The sequence below is a fragment of the Lithobates pipiens genome, unplaced genomic scaffold, assembly GCF_037356315.1.
Source record: "Lithobates pipiens isolate NorthernLeopardFrog02 unplaced genomic scaffold, aLitPip1_a1.2 Scaffold_6, whole genome shotgun sequence".
Lineage (NCBI taxonomy): Eukaryota > Metazoa > Chordata > Amphibia > Anura > Ranidae > Lithobates > Lithobates pipiens.
The window spans coordinates 6,072,091-6,086,922 of NW_027507881.1; the positions used below are offsets into that span (position 1 = coordinate 6,072,091).

Here is a 14,832-nt window from a genome sequence, read left to right on the forward strand (position 1 = left end):
GCGGTTCTAAAGCCTAAACATTTTTTACCGCAAGTCCCCTTTCACACTGAGGCCGCGGCTCATTTTAGCGGAGCATTAGTGATGTTTAAGCAGCGCTTTTCTGCTGCTAGCTGGGTTCTTTTAACCCCAAAAGGAGGGGGTTAAAAGCGCACGTGTTGCGGCACTTCCGAAACACTTTTCAGGCGCTTTGGAAGCGCTCCCCATTCATTTCACAATGGGCAGGGGCACTTTGGGAGCACTGAATACAGCGTTACCAAACCGCCCCAAAGATGCTGCTTTTGCAGGACTTTTTCTAACGTCCCACAGGCGCACCGCCAAAGTGTAAAAAGTGAATGGGAAGTGTTTTTCAGGTGCTATTTCTAGCGCCAAAACGCCTGAAAACCGCCTCAGTGGGAAAGGGGTCTAATGCAACTCTTGCATTAATGTAAAAAAATAAAAAATAAAATAATAATATGTTTACGCATCAGTATTTGCCCCTCACACCCCACCCCCTTTTTACTTACCTGAGCCCTCATTTGATCCAGCACTGTGCAAATTTGCAGCTCTTCTCTACCCTCACTTCGATGAGACATGGGTAGCCACTGGCTCCCACTGCTGTCAATCAAAGCCATTGATGAGAGAGTAGGGGTGGGGCTGAGTTCCGCTGTCTGTGTCTATGGACGCAGTGTCACCATGGGAAACATCTTCCCGTGGGGGCAACGGACAAAGAAGAGGGGCCAGGAGCACCAGAGCAGAGAAGGTTCCCTTGCATTCAGCAGGTAAGTACAGACATGTTTGTTATTTAAAAAAATAAAAATAAAATCCGTTTACCGATTTCCTAACGAATACATGACTATTTTGTTTTTTGCATTCAGGTTCAGTAGTGTTCCCAAATAACAGACATACAAGTGCAGGAATCGGATAAACCCTCTGGTTAGGAAAAAAAATTCATACCATATTTTCCGGCGTATAAAGACGACCTTTTACATGTAAAAAAAACTGGCCAAAAAGCAGGGGTCGTCTTATACGCCGGGTCAGCCCCTCAGATGCCGGCTGGGTGTTCGGTAATACTGTATGTAGCTTCGGCTACATACAGTATATACCGCCGAGCCAATCCTGGTAAGCGATGTATTCAAATGAATACAGAGCCTGCTCGGATTGGAGTAATAACCTCTGATTGGCTTTGAGAGTCAGAGAGGCGCGGGCTGATGATGTTACAGCCTCTGCCAATCCAAGCAGGCTTTGTATTCATTAATAGAATACATCGCTCGCCGTGATTGGCTCCAGCAGAAACAGGAAGAAGGAAGAAATATGAAGCCTCGGAAGCCTCGAAAGCCGGGTCGTCTTATACAGTAAGTACAGTTTTAAAAGCCTTTTTGTCCTGTAAGATTAGGGGGTCGTCTTATATGCCAGGTCGCCTTATACACCGGCAAATACGGTAATCTAAACAAACATTTGAAGGGTTTTCTATCCTCGCAGTGTCTTGCTGGGTGTACTGATGTCACCCGGTATCTCACTGACCTTAAATGACAAGACGTCTTAAATGACAAGACGTAGACCCCTTCAGTCTCATTGATGTACTTTTGGATCGCCTCTTCATTCTCAGTCACCATAATGATGGGTATTTTAGCTTGGCAGTGCTGATAATACCACACTGTGGAATTGTAAATGCATCTGCAGACAAATCAAAAAGGAATCAGACAAGTTTCTCACCACCAAGCCTGAAATCTTCCCACCGCTGCGCCTTCATGACAACTCCTTCCCAAGCACTCTCACTTGTGCAGCCGACCCCACCACCCTGCATCTTACAAGACCACCAACCGCTAACTCTCACCACTGCACCCGACCCCCATCATCTCACCCCCCTCCCCTGCTCTCAACACCTCTCTCCTACTTGCCCCAACAAGGCCCCCCCGACTCTCCGCCCCCCAACAAGGCCCCCCCCCCCCGACAGGGCCCGCCGACTCTCAACCCGCCCCCAACAGGGCCCCCCCCCCCTCAACCCGCCCCCAACAGGCCCCCCCCCGACTCTCAACCGCCCCCAACAGGGCCCCCCCCCCCCCGACTCTCAACCCGCCCCCAACAGGGCCCCCCCCCCCCCCGACTCTCAACCCCCCCACAGGGCCCCCCCCCCCCCCGACTCTCAACCCGCCCCCAACAGGCCCCCCCCCCCGACTCTCAACCCGCCCCCAACAGCCCCCCCCCCCCCGACTCTCAACCCGCCCCCAACAGGGCCCCCCCCCCCCGACTCTCAACCCGCCCCCAACAGGCCCCCCCCCCCCCGACTCTCAACCCGCCCCCAACAGGCCCCCCCCCCCGACTCTCAACCCGCCCCCAACAGGCCCCCCCCCCGACTCTCAACCCGCCCCCAACAGGCCCCCCCCCCCGACTCTCAACCCGCCCCCAACAGGCCCCCCCCCCCGACTCTCAACCCGCCCCCAACAGGCCCCCCCCCCCCCGACTCTCAACCCGCCCCCAACAGGGCCCCCCCCCCCCCCCCGACTCTCAACCCGCCCCCAACAGGGCCCCCCCCGACTCTCAACCCGCCCCCAACAGGGCCCCCCCCCCGACTCTCAACCCGCCCCCAACAGGGCCCCCCCCCGACTCTCAACCCGCCCCCAACAGGGCCCCCCCCCGACTCTCAACCCGCCCCCAACAGGGCCCCCCCCCCGACTCTCAACCCCGCCCCCAACAGGGCCCCCCCCCCCGACTCTCAACCCGCCCCCAACAGGGCCCCCCCCCGACCTCTCAACCCGCCCCCAACAGGGCCCCCCCCCCGACTCTCAACCCGCCCCCAACAGGGCCCCCCCCCCCCCCGACTCAACCCACCCCCAACAGGCCCCCCCCCCCCCGACTCTCAACCCGCCCCCAACAGGGCCCCCCCCCCCCCCGACTCTCAACCCGCCCCCAACAGGCCCCCCCCCCCCGACTCTCAACCCGCCCCCAACAGGCCCCCCCCCCCGACTCTCAACCCGCCCCCAACAGGCCCCCCCCCCCGACTCTCAACCCGCCCCCAACAGGCCCCCCCCCCCCCCGACTCTCAACCCGCCCCCAACAGGGCCCCCCCCCCCGACTCTCAACCCGCCCCCAACAGGGCCCCCCCCCCCCGACTCTCAACCCGCCCCCAACAGGGCCCCCCCCCCCCCCCGACTCTCAACCCGCCCCCAACAGGGCCCCCCCCCCCCGACTCTCAACCCGCCCCAACAGGGCCCCCCCCGACTCTCAACCCGCCCCCAACAGGGCCCCCCCCGACTCTCACCCGCCCCCAACAGGGCCCCCCCCCCGACTCAACCCACCCCCAACAGGCCCCCCCCCCCCCCCCCGACTCTCAACCCGCCCCCAACAGGGCCCCCCCCCCCCCGACTCTCAACCCGCCCCCAACAGGCCCCCCCCCCCCCGACTCTCAACCCGCCCCCAACAGGCCCCCCCCCCGACTCTCACCCCGCCCCCCAACAGGCCCCCCCCCCGACTCTCAACCCGCCCCCAACAGGCCCCCCCCCCCCCGACTCTCAACCCGCCCCCAACAGGCCCCCCCCCCCCCCCGACTCTCAACCCGCCCCCAACAGGGCCCCCCCCCCCCCCGACTCTCAACCGCCCCCAACAGGGCCCCCCCCCCCCCCGACTCTCAACCCGCCCCCAACAGGGCCCCCCCCCGACTCTCACCCGCCCCCAACAGGGCCCCCCCCCGACTCTCAACCCGCCCCCAACAGGCCCCCCCCCCCGACTCTCACCCCGCCCCAACAGGGCCCCCCCCGACTCTCAACCCGCCCCCAACAGGGGCCCCCCCCCCGACTCTCAACCCGCCCCCAACAGGGACCCCCCCCCCCCCCCGACTCTCAACCCGCCCCCAACAGGCCCCCCCCCCCCGACTCTCAACCCGCCCCCAACAGGGCCCCCCCCCCCGACTCTCAACCGCCCCCAACAGGGCCCCCCCCCGACTCTCAACCCGCCCCCAACAGGGCCCCCCCCCCCGACTCTCAACCCGCCCCAACAGGGCCCCCCCCAACAGGGCCCCCCCCCCCGACTCTCAACCCGCCCCCAACAGGGCCCCCCCCCGACTCTCAACCCGCCCCCAACAGGGCCCCCCCCCCCCGACTCTCAACCCGCCCCCAACAGGCCCCCCCCCGACTCTCAACCCGCCCCCAACAGGCCCCCCCCCCGACTCTCAACCCGCCCCAACAGGGCCCCCCCCGACTCTCAACCCGCCCCCAACAGGGGCCCCCCCCGACTCTCAACCCGCCCCCAACAGGGACCCCCCCCCCCGACTCTCAACCCGCCCCCAACAGGCCCCCCCCCCCCCGACTCTCAACCCGCCCCCAACAGGGCCCCCCCCCCCCGACTCTCAACCCGCCCCCAACAGGGCCCCCCCCCCGACTCTCAACCCGCCCCCAACAGGGCCCCCCCCCCCGACTCTCAACCCGCCCCCAACAGGGCCCCCCCCCCCCCCCCCCGACTCTCAACCCCGCCCCCAACAGGGCCCCCCCCCGACTCTCAACCGCCCCCAACAGGGCCCCCCCCCCCCCGACTCTCAACCCGCCCCCAAGAGGCCCCCCCCCCGACTCTCAACCCGCCCCCAACAGGCCCCCCCCCCCCCGACTCTCAACCCCGCCCCCAACAGGCCCCCCCCCCCCGACTCTCAACCCGCCCCCAACAGGCCCCCCCCCCCGACTCTCAACCCGCCCCCAACAGGCCCCCCCCCCCCCCCGACTCTCAACCTGCCCCCAACAGGCCCCCCCCCCGACTCTCAACCCGCCCCCAACAGGCCCCCCCCCCCGACTCTCAACCCGCCCCCAACAGGCCCCCCCCCCGACTCTCAACCCGCCCCCAACAGGCCCCCCCCCCCCGACTCTCAACCCGCCCCCAACAGGCCCCCCCGACTCTCAACCCGCCCCCAACAGGCCCCCCCCCCCCCGACTCTCAACCTGCCCCCAACAGGGCCCCCCCCCGACTCTCAACCCGCCCCCAACAGGGCCCCCCCCCTCCGACTCTCAACACGCCCCCAACAGGGCCCCCCCGACTCTCAACCCGCCCCCAACAGGGCCCCCCCCTCCGACTCTCAACCCGCCCCCAACAGGGCCCCCCCTCCGACTCTCAACTCGCCCCAACAGGGCCCCCCCGACTCTCAACCCGCCCCCAACAGGCCCCCCCCCCCCCCGACTCTCAACACGCCCCCAACAGGGCCCCCCCACGACTCTCAACCCGCCCAACAGGGCCCCCCCTCTCAACCCGCCCAACAGGGCCCCCCCCCGACTCTCAACCCGCCCAACAGGCCCCCCCCCTCCGACTCTCAACCCGCCCACAACAGGGCCCCCTCCCCCCCGACTCTCAACCCGCCCCCAACAGGGCCCCCCCCCCCCCGACTCTCAACCCGCCCCCAACAGGGCCCCCCCCCCCCCCGACTCTCAACCCGCCCCCAACAGGGCCCCCCCCCCCGACTCTCAACCCGCCCCCAACAGGGCCCCCCCCCCCCCCCGACTCTCAACCCGCCCCCAACAGGGCCCCCCCCCCCCCGACTCTCAACCTGCCCCAACAAGGCCCCCGACTCTCAACAAGGCCCCCCCCACCCCCCAACTCTCAACCTGCCCCCAACAAGGCCCCCCCAACTCTTAACCTGCCCCCGGGAACATACTGGTGGTTTGTGGGGAATTCTAGTAGGGAAAAATCTAATCCTAGCTTAATTCCTCCAACTGGAGTGAACAGAGGATTTAGCTTTTTAACAGCGAAAACGCATTTGTGTAATAAACAGAAGCACAGAAAGATCGTACCTGGACTGCCAGTCTTCCACAGCTTCACCCATCTCCCTGGGGAGATAAGCATCGAGCTGGAACTCATTTGGGAAAAGATACAATCATGGCGGGCATCCCGAAGTAAGGTCCGAAGTTTCTTGTACTGCCTGTAAAAATACGAGGAAAGGAATAACAATAAAAATGCATTCCAATATGGAGGAAAGCATGTTCTATAAACTATGGGTTATTGTCAAGAAGTACAAAGTTTTAGCTGAACTTACCTTACATTCATTTAAATATATTCCTCAAAAGAAACAATGGATAAAAAAATAAAAAAAAATTAAAGGTCTCTGCAAATCCAGATTATAAAAAGTAGCAGTGACATCACTGTGTTGTACATAGCCTATTGCAGAGAGCGTAGCGGAGCTGAGGGAGGGGCCCAACAAGTCTCCACCCACTACAGACTGCCTGCAGAAAACTATAGGAGGGGGCGGAGATAAGACCAATCACCCTGCACAAGAAGAGAGCTGAGGGAGGGACCCAACAGGCTCCACCTACTACAGGAGAGAGAGATATATATAATATATATATATATATATATATATAGAGAGAGAGATAGAGATAGAGAGAGATAGAGAGATAGAGATAGAGAGATAGAGAGAGATAGAGAGATAGAGAGATAGAGAGAGAGATAGAGAGATAGAGATAGAGATAGAGATAGAGAGAGATAGAGATAGAGAGAGATAGAGAGATAGAGATAGAGAGAGATAGAGAGATAGATAGAGAGAGATAGAGAGATAGATAGATAGAGATAGAGAGATAGAGATAGAGATAGAGAGAGATAGAGAGAGATAGAGAGAGATAGAGATAGAGAGAGATAGAGAGATAGATAGAGATAGATAGAGATAGATAGAGATAGATAGAGATAGATAGAGATAGATAGAGATAGATAGAGATAGATAGAGATAGATAGAGATAGATAGAGATAGATAGAGATAGATAGAGATAGATAGAGATAGATAGAGATAGATAGAGAGGGTAGAGAGATAGAGATAGAGAGATAGAGATAGAGAGATAGAGATATATAGAGATATAGATATGGATTGTCAACTCATTAATTATTCCCCCCACTCAAATTGGTTGCAGGTGAGACACTAGATTACTGCACAGATCTGGAAGAAATACAATAAGCACACCGAGATTCAAATAGAATACACATGATGAATGGATTTGCATATCCCAGAATTTAATATATTTGCATATAGACTTCTGTTAAATGAAGTCGCAATTAAATCAGCAGGGCAAACATCGCACTTATGTGCTGCTTTGAAATTGCGCTGAAGTAGCTGTATTTCAAAGCCGCACTTTTTTTTTTTTTTTTTTGGAGAATGGGGAATGAAACCCTGTCAGGTTTTTACTTTCTCTGGGGGTCCATGAGACAGCTTTACCCTCACTTATAGTCGACAGTTGTTTTAACAGACGGACAGAAGACGGAAGGGAAAAGCTGGGTTACAGACAGAAGTGATAAGCAAACATCTGATACCCCCGTTGACGTCTTTGTAGACAAAACGCGTTGGATCTGAACTAATCCTTTCCATGCCAGTTCGCCTTTTTGAATTTTTTGCTTTTGTGATCACAGAAATTTTTTTTACTTGAAGCAATTTATCTTGGAATCTATGTAAAGCCTTTTTATTCCAAATGAACCTGTAACCATATGTTTTTTCACTATGTGGAGGCTGTTTATGGATGCTGTTACCCATAAATCTGCCAAACGGTGCTGTGGTTACCATGTGATACATTGCCATCCTGATCCATATTCTCACATGCCGGGTCGAAGTTGCCTGAGGTGGCTCAGCCGAGGAGGAGGAATTGCACCACTCGCTATCCAGACCTTTTGATATCACATGCCTGATTTTGGGACCAATCCTATGTATATTGTTCATAAACGACCTGGGGGATGGGGATGGGGTAAACAGTTCAATCTCTGTATTGGCGGATGGTAGTAAGCTAACCAGACAAGAAACAGGAAGTGGTCTATATAAAGGTATTTACTCACAGAAAAAAAAAAAAGTTTTACTATCCAAAAGATAAAAACAAGGGCAGAAGATTTAAAAAGATGAAAAGAAAAAAAAAAAAATGACTGAAGTTCCACTTTAAACGGCTTGATGGTGACAGAATGGCTCCCCTGCGCAAATTGCCATAGCCACCTTGCATAAATTGCCATAGCCACCTTGCATGCCCGCCGGGCACCCACGATTGCACCTGACAGAGCCAGAATGGGTATTTGTGTGAGTAAACACACAAATTCCCATTCTGTCAGGGTGAAGAGACAGATCTGTTGTTCCTAATGCTTAGGAACAATGAGCGGTCTCCTCCCCCAGTTACAACACACACCGAGGGAACATTTAACCCCTTGATTGCCCCCCTAGTGTTAACTTCTTCCCTGCATTTTTATAGCACTGATCGCTGTATAAATGTCAATGGTTCCCCCCCAAAAAAAAAAAAAAGTGTCAAAAGTGTCTGATCTGTCCGCCGCAATGCCGATAAAAATTGCCGCCATTACTAGTAAAAAATAAATAACTAAAAATGGCATAAATCTATCCCCTATATTGTAGACGCTGTAACTTTTGCGCAAACCAATCAATATACGCTTATTGCGATTTATTTTTTACCAAATATATGTAGAAGAATACATATTGGCCTACACTGAGAAAGATTTTTTTTTTTGGGATATTAATTATAGCATAAAGTGTAAAAAAAAAAAAAAAAAAATGTTCAAAATTGTCGCTCTTTTGTTTATGGCGCAAAAAATAAAAACCGTAAAGGTGATCAAATACCATGAAAATAAAGATCTATTTGTGGAGGGGGGGGGGGGGGGGAGATAAGGACATCCAATTTGTTTGGGTACAACATCGCACGACCACGCAAATTAAAGTGACGCAGTGCCGTATCGTAAAAAAAATTGGCTTGGTCAGGAAGGGGGTAAATTCTTTCGGGGCTGAAGTGGTTAAGATTGTAGAGCTGGCTGCTATATTTTATGTGTAGAGCGCAGCATTTTTATATTCATTCCTTGAACATCTGTTCTATGTCTTTCCTCTGTGTGGGTCATTGCTGGAGATTTTCCCCTCACTTCCCATCTTGTGACGCTGCTGTCACCAGGATAGTAAGGAGGGGAAATAGCAGTAAAAATAAATAAAAAATAATAAATAATATAATATAAAATAATATATAATAAAAAAAAAAAAAAAGGACAGCAGTTTTAATCCCTCTGGACAAAAATAAATAAATAAAAAACTATCAAAAAAAAAATAAAATAAAATAAAGTTTAGGCTGGATTTGTACTTCATCTGACACTTCTCTGGGTAGAAAGCCCCAGAGGTAAAACAAATATGGAAGCCGGCCATGTTCCCCATTGTGAAATAGGGCAATCTGTGTGAAAAGCACTTGATTGAAACTCTCAATCAATTAAAAAAAAAAATATATATATATATATATATATATATATATATATATATATATATATATATATATATATATATATATATCATGGCAGAGAAAGCAGGGCTCAATAATGGCTGGGTAGGGAAGGCTCCTGGGAGCACGTCTCTGACACTGGACGCTGTCCATCAAAGCGTATGAAATAGGAGCGCCGAGAGGTGCGCTGATCGCCATATCTGAATGGAAATCGTTACACAAATCAAATTTGTTGCCGAGATAAAGTGCAGATTTATCATTCTTATAGCCACTTTGGATAAAACCCTGTCAGAGGAGTACATAATGGATGTTAATTGTGTTTGTCTGACTCTGGCCCTTCAGGGGGAAGAAAGAGGAAAAAAAAAAAAAAAAAAAAAAAAAAAAAAAAAATTTCCAGTGGGTCCTGGCTTACAGGGGCTCATTGCACTTACCTGTCAAATTAACCCATTCTGCATTAAAGCCAAGCACCGTAGGATTTTTAACCACTTGACCTCTGGAAGATTTACCCCCCTCCTTCATGACCAGGCCATTTATTTTGCGATACGGCACAGAGTTATTTTTTTCTTATTACATAAAATTTTCATTGTAAATATTTGAATAGTACATGTACAGGTAACAGGGCACGGAGTTATTTTAACTGACAATTGCACGGTCATGCGACTGAACACATAAAATTGACGTCCTTATTTTCCCACAAATAGAGCTTCCTTTTGGTGGTATTTGATCACCCCTGCGGTATTTATTTTTTGCGCTATAAACAAAAAAACAAAAACAAAAAAAAAAAAAAACACAAATTTTGAAAATATATATATATATATATATATATATATATATATATATATATATATATATATATATATATATATATATATATATATATATATATATATATATATATATATATATATATAATTTTTTTTTTTTTTACTTTCTGCTATAAAATATATTTAATAAAAAAAATAATAATAAAATATATCAAAATTTCTTCATCAATTTAGGCCAATATGTATTCTCCTACACGTTTTTAGTGTAAAAAATAAATAAAAAAATAAATTGTAAATATTGATTGATTTGCACAAAAGTTATAGTGTCTACAAACGATACCAGTGTTTCTAAACACCAGTCCTCAAGGCATGCCAACACAGGTCTTGTTTTCAGCCTTGCCCTTATTCTGCACAGGTGATTTATCAGTTTCACTGCCTAATGCAGGCCATACACGGTCGAATCTCAAACAAATAATTTTTTCTAAATCAGAAAGTTAATTTTTTTTTTTTTGTGATCTGATGACGCCACCATTGATTTTCGAAATTCGTCTGACCAAGCCTTCAATTTCACCTCATGTTGCTACAGAAAAGAATTTTCGTGGCCGGGAATCTTCTTTTCTCTCTGTAAATTTTCTTTTCTTGCAAATGCGCATTTTCTTATTACATTTCTCTCATCGATTAGAAAATTGTTAGTTTTTCAAAAAAGTTTCCAACATGACCGATTCCTCAAATTTGATTGCTGCACAAAAATCGGCTGTGGATGCAGCCCCACTAATGGTGCGAAACTCCTACGTTACGATTTTCGAAAGAAAAAAAATTCGAACCATGTATGGCCGGCATTAGTAATTACCACAGCCGTTTCATCTGAGGGAAATCCTGAAAACATGACGTGTTGGGGTGCCTTGAGGACTGGAGTTGAGAAACACTGAGCTATGGTACTATAGATACTAGAACTTTTTTATTTTTTTAATACTAGTAATGGCGGCGATTGGCGACTTAGCGGGATTTCGATATTATGGTGGGGAAGTTGACACTTTGGGGGAACCAGTGACACTAATACAGTGATAAAATACATGCACTGTCACTGTACTGACACTGGCTGGGAAGGGGTTAAACATCTAGGGCAATCACAGGGTGTCTAGCCAGTGTTTTTGTGTACTGTGTGCGCTGCTTTTACTAAGGACAGAGCTCTGCCTTGTTTACATAGGAAGCATTCTGTCCTGTGTGAATTTCCGATGATTGGCGGGTGGCAGGCGCCATCCATTGGCCGGAACCTACTGATCGGCTTTGTTTAATCACAGCACACGCTGTTTGCTGGCGACCTGTGTGCCCCCTCCCCGGACATGCCAGATCACGTACCTAGTACAAAATCTGGCACAGGAGAGCAGTCTTTCCACCATATATGTAAGTTATATAGTTGGCAAGCAGTTAAAACCCAACTCTGCATAGATAAAAATTAGCAAGAGTCAATAACTCACGTTGTCTAGGGGAGAGGGGAAACCATTTTACTTTCCTGATCTTCCGCTCCCCCCCCCCCCCCGACAGGCGGCGCTCCTCGAAGATCCGCCCGGTGGACCGGCCCTCAGCACCCTCTCATCCAAAGCAGGGCTATGGATCCTGCTCTGGTCTTGATGACATCAAGACCCTAGACTGCAAGGGGGGCCAGTCTAGCTATAGGGAGGGGTGGGAAAGCAGATCTTCTTTTATTGTTCCCCTAGACATAAATGAGCAATTAACCTTTGGAGTGTGGGCATAGTGGTAAACACCCGTGATCGAGTCCCACTTTTACCCCCCTTACACCTTTAACTGGCAGAGGCCAGCGGCATGCCGCTGCAGGAATTGTACCCCGTGCCAGCATAGCGCCCTCTGAAAGCGATCCATTTAAGTGAATAGGTTTGCTTTCGCTGCTTGCTAGTGCAAGATTCATGGAGTGGAAGCAGGCGGTGGAGACATCAGGAGTCTTTTAGGGGGGGGGGGGGTATGGCGGCGAATGACAGTTTACAGAGGTCCCTGGAGGAATGAGATATCCCAGAGGCCAACGTGTGTGCTGCTGGCAGGAAGGGGGTTATGAGCACGCACCTTCAGGGCTCGGCGATACTGAACAGATCACTTAACTGAAAGCCTTTTCACCGGCTCTAAAAAATGGATATCAAGCTCACGACTGCAGCAACCTTTTGAGTACCAAGAAGTTTATAAATGTACCTTGGTAGACAAGGGGTTAATTGCTTTTCTTGGACAGATACTAAATAATGAATAATGTATTTCCTCAAACACAGTAAAACCTCAGATTGCGAGTAACGCGGTTTAGGAGCGTTTTTCAATATGAGCCGTTAAAAAAAAAAAAAAAAAAAGTCCTGACTCGGTCTGTGAGCGTTGTCTCGCAAGACAACCAGGACTCAAGCCTCTGGGGTGTGCAGTACCACATGTAGCCAGATGTGCGGGGGCGCCGATGTTACTGAGAGACACTCCATTTCCGAGTGTCTCCTGCGCCCCTCCTCCACCTCTGGCCACATGCGGTACTGCATACAATAGCAGTGACACTGGAACGGATTATATGAGTTTCCATTGAATCCCATGGGAAAACTCGCTTTGAGAGATAATATATATAAATAAATATATATATATATATATATATATATATATATATATATATATATATATATATATATATATATATATATATATATATATATATATATATATATATATACATATACATACACACACACACACACACACACATATATATTTTAGAGATAGATAATATATATCAGGGGTTGACAAATTTGCTTGGAATCTAGGAGCCAGCTTAAAAAGTTAGGAGCCAGGTCCGTGACGGCGATCTGGACCTGTCCCTGGCCTGACATGGAGACGAGTGAGGGGAAGATAGCGCCCCCAGCCCCCCACCTGTCTCCAAGTCATTGCCCATAGCTCTTAGAGGGACATTTTATTTGTTTTATTTTTTTCAAATGACAAATTTTTTTAAAATTGCATTTTAGTGTAAATATGAGATGTGAGGTCTCTCTGACCCCAGATCTCATATATAAAAGAGGACCTGTCATGCTTTTTTCTATTACAAGGGATTTTTACATTCCTTGTAATAGAAATAAAAGTGACACACATTTTTTTTTTAAAAGAACAGTGAAAAAAATAAAAATAAAAGTTAAAATAAGAAAAAAAAAAAAAAAAATAAAATAAAAATTTTAAAATGCGCCCTGTCCCGCCAAGCTTGCGTGCAGAAGCGAACGCATATATGAAAGCGGTGTTCAAACCACACATGTGAGGTATCGCTGCGATCGGTAGAGCGAGAGCAATAATTCTAGCCCCAGACCTCCTCTGTAACTCAAAACGTGCAGCCTGTAGAATTTTTTAAACGACGCCTATGGAGATTTTAAAGGGTAAAATTTTGTCGCCATTCCACAAGCGGGCGCAATTTTGAAGCATGACATGTTGGGTATCGATTTACTCAGCGTAACATTATCTTTCACAATATAAAAAAAAAAATTGGGCTAACTTTACTGTTGTCTTATTTTTTTATTAAATAAATTATTTTTCCCCCAAAAAAGTGCGCTTGTAAGTCCGCTGTGCAAATACGGTGTGACAGACAGTATTGCAACAACCACCATTTTACTCTCTAGGGTGTTAGAATAAATAAAATAAAAAAGTTTAATATAAATATATATATATTATTTTTTTTGTTTAGGGGTTCTAAGTAAAGGGAAGGAGATATGGAGCTTGCCTGCCAGCCTTAGCATTGCTGGTTGTAATTCCAACAGCCACCACAAGAGGGCGCCAGATTCCAGGAGGAACCATAGGATCACAGAAGGCCTCAAAGCCGGCGGCTCAATTACCGGCCGCCTGCGGCGCGGCCCGACGCGATCACGCCGGGGGGGTCCACAGAGACAGGATATCCTCAGCGGTGCTTCCCCAGGCGCCAGGTCGCTAATTCTAGTCGCAAATGCGACCTGGCGCCCGGGTTTTGTCGAGCCCTGATATAGATATATATAGAGATATATATATATATATATATATATATATATATATATATATATATATATATATATATATATATATATATATATATATATATATATATATATATATATGTGAGAGCGAGAGACAGACACAGGCGAGAGCAAGAGAGAGAGCGCGAGCGAAGACATACACATATATATGTATATACACACACACACACACACACTATATATACACACACATTCACAAGTACTTTTGATTACAAGCATTCTTCTGGAACGGATTATGCTCATAATCCAAGGTACTACTGTATGTGTAAATTAGATATTATGAAGCAACCACCTCCCCCCCCCCAACACACTTTGCATTTGTGCAAAAAATAATATCCTGTAATAAAGACCACTCACTGCTGCGCCCTCTCCTTGTGCAGGGTGACCGGTTTTGTCTCCACCCCCTCCGGTAGGTTTCTGCAGGTCAGACTGTAGTGGGTGGAGCCTCTGGGCCCCTCCCACAGCTCTGTTCTCTGCACAGGCTTCATAGAGCAGACTGTAGTGGGTGGAGCCTCTGGGCCCCTCCCAAAGCTCTGTTCTCTGCACAGGCTACATACAGCAGACTGTAGTGCAGGGATGTGCACTTAGCGGACCTCCAGCTGTTGCAGAACTACAAGTCCCATGAGGCATTGCAAGACTGACAGCCACAAGCATGACACCCAGAGGCAGAGCATGATGTAGTTTTGCAACAGCTGGAGGTCCACCAATTGCATATCACTGCTGCAGTGGGTGGAGCCTCTGGGCCACTCCCACAGCTCCGTTCTCTGCACAGGCTACATACAGCACAGCAGTGATGTCACCATTACATTTTCTATTTCAATGTATTTGTGATTATTGGTTTGAACATTACATTTTATAAAAGGC

At 49.9% G+C, this 14,832-nt stretch overlaps 1 protein-coding gene across 1 annotated transcript in view; it reads right to left on the reverse strand.

Annotated features, from left to right (window-relative positions):
• Window positions 1–14,832, reverse strand: part of LOC143958210 (DIS3-like exonuclease 1) — a 94,337-nt gene that overhangs the window by 46,976 nt on the left and 32,529 nt on the right. The window contains 3 exon segments of the mRNA XM_077467687.1: window positions 1,497–1,653; window positions 5,745–5,820; window positions 5,823–5,872. Of these exon segments, the coding sequence (XP_077323813.1) occupies window positions 1,497–1,653; window positions 5,745–5,820; window positions 5,823–5,872 (283 nt within the window).